Genomic DNA, 6542 nt, shown 5'->3' on the forward strand with positions numbered 1-6542 from the left:
ATATAATAAATAAATAAATAAATAAATAAGTGATTTAAAACATTATAACAAAGATAGGGTTTTGCCATAAGTTAATTTGTGGTTAAAAGAAACTATTTTCTGGTAAAAGATTTTTTTCCTCAAAATATTATTTATGGCAAGTTTGTAGCTATAGGTCCGCAAGCATTTATTTTTAACCACAAAATATACTATAGATTACATGTGTAACTAAAATTTATTGATAAGATTTGTATAATTATTATTACAAAATAAAATCATATATTAAAGGAGATCTAAACATAGTTCTTAATGTAACTAACAAACATTTCAATTACGAATAGGGATGACAATGAAGCAGGTTTTTTTGGATACCTATCCCACCCGCCTTGTCCCTAATAGGATGTATTTGAAATTTAAATAAACAGGTCTGGGATGAGTTTGAAATTTTTTTTTAAAACCTTGGATGAGTTTGAGACAAGCTTGGGTATTGCCTTATCCCGCTCTGATTATATATAAAAATAATTTAATTTAATTTTTATTTTCTTATCTTTAATACATAGATAATAATAATAATAATAATAATAATAATATACTTATCAGTAAAATAAGTTATAAAAATATATAATAATTTAATTATTTATAAAATATATTTATTTTAATGTAATTAAAAAAATTTCAATAATTTTTAGAAATTTAAATTTTTTTTTAAAAAAAGGTTCAACGAGAGGGGATAAACAAGGTAGGGTTGGGATATTTTGTTGAAAAAGTTATCAAAACTATGAGTGGTATTGGAAGAGATCTCAAGTATTTAATTATATTCTTTATATCTAGGGGTTTAAATTGAACTTTCAACTACAAAAATTTTATTTGAATTTGCTTCTACAAAATTTTATAGGGTCAAATATTTTGCTTTTCATTATCAATATCTGCTTTAATATTAAACATTAATTGGCAATATTTGTAAGAAAAACTGTTTCTAAATATTTAGTCCACTCTAAAAGCTTTTAAAAATATGCATTTATATTAAATACCATAAATTAATGTCATTATATTAAATTATAAAAATTTTATTTCAATTCTGTCAAAAGCTGACATGTAAGAATTCAAATGTTACACTTCAGCCTAATCTCAACTTTTCTAATGTCCAGTTAGTTTTCAACACCTGTCTTTTTTTTTTTTTTGACTAAATGTCAATTTTGTTATTAGTTTGAAAAATATTTAGTAGTGTACCCAAATTTCCGGTATTAAAAAAAAAACTCTAAAAAACTCTGTAATTTTTGGCAGTAGTGGTGTTGGGTTCATTGGTTCTAGGGCCACAAAGTTTGGGTAGATGGAAGATTAGATCTGAAATGAGCTAACGCAATTGTTGTTCACTGGCCTTCTCAAAGGGGGAAAAGAAGGAGATATGGCGGAGATTGCTGTCAACATCGTCATCGACAAGTTGCTCCCATTACTAGATCAAGAAGCCACACTATTGGGAGGCGTCCACACACAAGTTGAAGACATTAAAACAGAGCTACTATATATTCAAGCTTTCCTAATGGATGCAGATGCAGAGGTGGAGAAAGCAGATGTCAGCCAAGGCCTTAAAACTTGGATTCAAGACTTAAGGGAGACTGCTTATTCCATAGAAGATGTCATCGATGAATACTTGCTTCACTTGGAAAATCCAAGTGAACCGCATAGATTCATTGGTTTCCTCTGCAAAGTTGGTCACTTGATAAAAAAATTGAAACAACGCCGTGAGGTAGCCTCCAAGATCCGTGATATCCAGAAAAAGGTTGTCAAACTCAAGGAAATAAGTTCAACTTACGGCTTCATTAGTTCAGTTCAGCCAGGATCTGGAGGCAGAAGTACAAGTGCGCCATGGCATGACCCTCGGGTGACTTCCCTTTTCATAGATGATGCTGAAATTGTTGGTATTGAATCTCAAAAAAGAAAACTCACAAGCCGGCTGGTGGAGGGAACTTCAAAACGGACTGTAATTTCAGTGGTTGGCATGGGCGGACTTGGCAAGACCACTCTTGCCAAGAAGGTATATGACAACAAGGAATTAGTGGGATACTTTGATTGCTCTGCTTGGATCACTGTGTCTCAGTCATTCAAGAAGGAAGAGCTACTGCTACTGCGGAACATGTCAAAGAAATTCTATCAATCAAGGAAGGAGGCAGTCCCTGAGGGTCTTGATACAACAGACGAGACGTCACTTATTACTCTAACCAGGGGATATTTACAAGATAAAAGGTATGTGGTTGTTTTTGATGATGTATGGAAACTAGATTTCTGGGGAATTATAAAATGTGTTTTACCAGAAAATGGAAAAGGGAGCAGGATAATAATCACAACCCGTAATGATGAGGTAGCTTCCTCTTGTATAGAATCTTCATTTGATTACATCCACAAACTGCAACCCCTGTCTCCAAAGAGTTCCTGGGAACTCTTTTGCAAGAAGACATTCCAGGGTGGATGTCCTCCAGATTTGGAGAAATTGTCTCTTGATATTGTCAAAAGATGTGGAGGATTGCCACTAGCGATTGTAGCAGTCGGTGGTGTTTTGTCAATAAAAGAGAAGCTTATCCCCGAATGGAAAAAATTTAGTGACAACCTAGGCTCTGAGTTACAAAGTAATTCACATCTTGAAAGTATCAATACAATTCTCTCTCTCAGCTACCATGATCTGCCTTACTACCTCAAGTCCTGTTTCTTGTACTTGGCCATTTTCCCGGAGGACTACACAATTAGATGTAGACCACTTACTCGGCTGTGGATTGCTGAGGGTTTTGTGAAAGCCAAGAAAGATGTAATGCTAGAAGATGTTGCAGAAGAATTCTTGACTGAGCTCATACACAGAAACTTAGTTCAAGTGTCTAAGGTATATGCTGATGGAAAAATTGAAAGTTGTCACATTCATGACTTGATACGTGAGATTATTCTCAAAAAGGCCGTGGAGTTGAGTTTTTGTTGTTTGATGACTGGAGAAGCCTCAAGTTTTGATGGAGGATTTAGGCATCTATCAGTTCATAATAGCTCATATAATGTTGTAAACATTATTGGTAAAACGTCGCACATCCGCTCCATTTTTCTTTACAACTCTCAGATGTTTTTTCTGGAGAAATTGGCTTCAAGATTTAATCTTCTGAAAGTATTGGATCTTAATGATTCTGGTTTGGATAGTTTTCCTGAAAATTTGGGAAATCTGTTGCATTTGAGGTACTTAAGTCTGAGGAATACAAAAGTCAGGATGCTTCCAAGGTCCATAGGTAAACTACAAAACCTACAGACTTTGGATCTGAAATATTCCCTTGTGGAGGATCTTCCTGTTGAGATCAATAGGCTTAAAAAGCTGCGCAATATTCTAGCCCAGAATCATGATTTCGATGATGATTTGGGCTTGTTATCTGTTAAAGGAGTGCATGTAAAGGAGGGTATTGGGTGTTTGGAAGAGTTGCAGAAGCTGTCCTGTGTGGAGGCAAACCATGGGGTGGGGGTAATTAAAGAGCTGGGAAAGCTGAGGCAGTTGAGGAAGCTGAGTATTACAAAACTTACTAGAGAAAATGGGAAGCATTTATGTGCCTCCATTACAAACATGAATCGCCTTGAATCTTTGTTGATTTCGTCATTGAGTGAAAACGAGATTCTGGATTTACAGTATATATCGCATCCACCCTCCTGCCTTTCACGTCTCCAGTTGGTCGGGCCTTTGGAGAAGTTACCTGACTGGGTTTCTGAACTTCAAAATTTATCTATTGTAAACTTGTATGGTTCTAACTTGATGAATGATCCAGTGCAAGTCCTTCAAGCCCTGCCTAGCCTGCAGATGCTTCAACTAGCGCGTGCCTCTGCTGTTGAGGAATTGTGTTTTGAGGCAACCGGGTTTCAGAAACTTAAGCGCTTGCATCTCCTTTACTTGATGGGAGTGAAGAGGGTGAAAATAGAGAACGGAGCACTGCCCCTACTCGAGGCGCTTCTAGTTGGGCCCTGCCCACAACTGGAGGAGCTCCCCCCGGGTATCCGCCACCTTACCAGACTTACAACTCTTCAATTTATTCATTTGCAGGAAGGACTGAAACTAAGTATGATACCCTCCTGGGGCAGAAATTATAAGATAGTTGAGCACATTCCAAACGTCCTTTTTTCTGGGAATGGAACTCAAAGCCTACGAGAGCTATCTGACTACAAATCTTAATTCCCAAACAAAGGTGAGCCTTGTATAAGCCCAAATTATTTTAATTAATTGAAATAACTAACTAAATTTTATTAAAATGTCACAATTTAATTCTATTTTGTGTCAATGATTTATTTTTTGTAAATATATACATTTCAAGTTTGTTTAATCGAAAGAGCATGCAATTTGGGTATAAGTGAATGCCAAACTTGTTTTTATAAATATTTAATAGAAGGCTATCAGGTTGAGTTGCATTGAGTTTTGTTAAACCTTATTCCTCTTCTAACCGAAGCTTCATTGTGATATGCCATAGGTATGGGAATTGGAGTCTCAAGTTCCCCTCAGTGGCAATAAAACCCAGTAAGTCTTTTTTCCTCTTTAATTCACTCTAGATGTATTTTAATTATTATATTTTTATCCATAGGAATTGATGTATATTATAAAAGACTTGAAAATCCAATTGTTGGAATCTCCACTAGGTTAAAGGCTTGGATTGTGGGTTGTGCTGTCTGTTTATTTGTAATAAGTTTTAATTTGAACTCTTATCTGCTTGTCGTGGTTTCCCGTGTGAACAACTTCTTTGTTTCTCCTTCCTCACATTGTTGATGCAATGCCATAGTTAATGTCCAACAAATGCTTTATGGGAATCATGAAAGAATTACTATGACTTGCTAATTCAAGTTCACTTCTTATACCTAATTAGAAGCATTTTTTCAAAGAATATTTTTATCAATTGCTAGAAGATCAATTTTTCATTAGGGCATTAAAAAAAATAATAATATCAAAGTAAGTCAGATGTAATTCATCACTATTAATGAAATTTATTTTTATCTCCTTCTAATTTTTATTAATTTTTGGAATTTATTTATTGTTATTATGATGCTTATGCCAAATAGTAATTGAACCATTTTTTAAATGGAGATTTGAGAGGTAGAGAGAGGGGACCCCAACTTCATTCTATTCTATAAAAAAGGGGCTAGGTTACCACTAAGCTACGATTTCAATCAATAAGAATATTTTCATCATTTGCTAGAAGGTCAAATTTTCACTAGAAATTTACGAAATCAAGATCAAAGTAAGCATGATCTAAACCACCATCATTAATCAAATTCATTCTCATCTCTTTCATTTTCATGTGGGGTAATATGAAAAAAAATCTAATAAAAAATTGAATATGTGAATTTATTTTCTTAAAATCTATGTAAGAAACTTAAAAAAGATTCAAAGTCAAATAATTGATTTAGACATAAAATAAAATAGAAAAAAAATAATTGGGTTGAAGTACAAATAGAAAAAAAAAATAATTGGGAGGGAATATAAATAAAGTTACCTTTTTCCATACCAAAATTTTAGATAGTAAAATTCTTTTTAAAATCAAATTTTCTAAGTTAAGCAAAATAAATGTCAACTTGGTCCTCAGTGATGATATGTACTAAATTTTATTTATTTTATCAGAAATAGATAAATATTAAAAAAAATATAAATTAGATTACTTATTCAAACATATTTTTTTACTTACATACTTTCCTTGTAAATTTATTTTAATTTTATCAATTTACTTGCACAAGAAAAACTATATGTAATTGGATTGTAATACAAAGTCATAATAAAGAGAAATCATTAGCAAATAAAAAACAAATTAGTAGCGTAAGATGATGCTACCCAAATGTTTGGAAATTTTTGGTAGTAGTGGTGTTGGGTTCAATGGTTCGAGGGCCACAATGTTTGGAAATTTTAGGAGAGTAGATGGAAGATTAGATCTGAAAGCTAACACAATTGTTGTTCACTGACCTTCTCAAAGGGGGAAAAGAAGGAGAAATGGCAGAGACTGCCGTCAACATTGTCATCAAGAAGTTGCTCCCATTACTAGATGAAGAAGCCAGACTATTGGGAGGCGTCCACACACAAGCTGGAGACATCATCGTATGATATCCCTGTAAATATACGTTAGTTAGTTAATTGTACAAAATATTTTTAGATATCAACTACCAATTTGGCACAATGCAAGCAGAAGGCTCTGGTTGTCACCTCTGGCTTCTTAACTTTACTCCTTCCCATCCCAATCTTCAGGTTGGCATCATTGTAAAATTGTATTATTGTCCATCCAAAATTAATTAAGTAAAAAAGAAATTACTTTCTTAGCCTAAGCATCCTTGATCTTCTTTGGAGGGAGAATACCTCAATTAAAGTACAAACAACTGGATTGTTTCTCCATGTTGTCAAAAAGGATGTTGTCGGTGGAGTCTGACTTGAGGATGAAAGTGTAAACATGAGATAGTTGCTCTGTCTCATAAGGGACATCCTTTTTAATTAAGTCATCTGTTTCATCACGTGAAGAATGGCATGGACCTTTTTGGTGCTATAGCCACATATATCTGGTCCAAACATGATGTTGCAA

At 34.0% G+C, this 6542-nt stretch overlaps 1 protein-coding gene across 1 annotated transcript; it reads left to right on the forward strand.

The window, feature by feature from the left end:
- The first annotated feature begins 1277 nt into the window (after positions 1-1277).
- LOC117917610 (disease resistance protein RPM1-like) lies at positions 1278-4719 on the forward strand. The gene is made up of 2 exons (XM_034833936.1): positions 1278-4178; positions 4458-4719. Exon 1 carries the CDS (start codon positions 1385-1387, stop codon positions 4163-4165), a length of 2781 nt encoding a protein of 926 aa, XP_034689827.1. The 5' UTR covers positions 1278-1384; the 3' UTR covers positions 4166-4178; positions 4458-4719.
- Positions 4720-6542: the final 1823 nt, after the last annotated feature.

The sequence above is a fragment of the Vitis riparia genome, chromosome 7 (assembly GCF_004353265.1).
Source record: "Vitis riparia cultivar Riparia Gloire de Montpellier isolate 1030 chromosome 7, EGFV_Vit.rip_1.0, whole genome shotgun sequence".
Classification (NCBI taxonomy): Eukaryota; Viridiplantae; Streptophyta; class Magnoliopsida; order Vitales; family Vitaceae; genus Vitis; species Vitis riparia.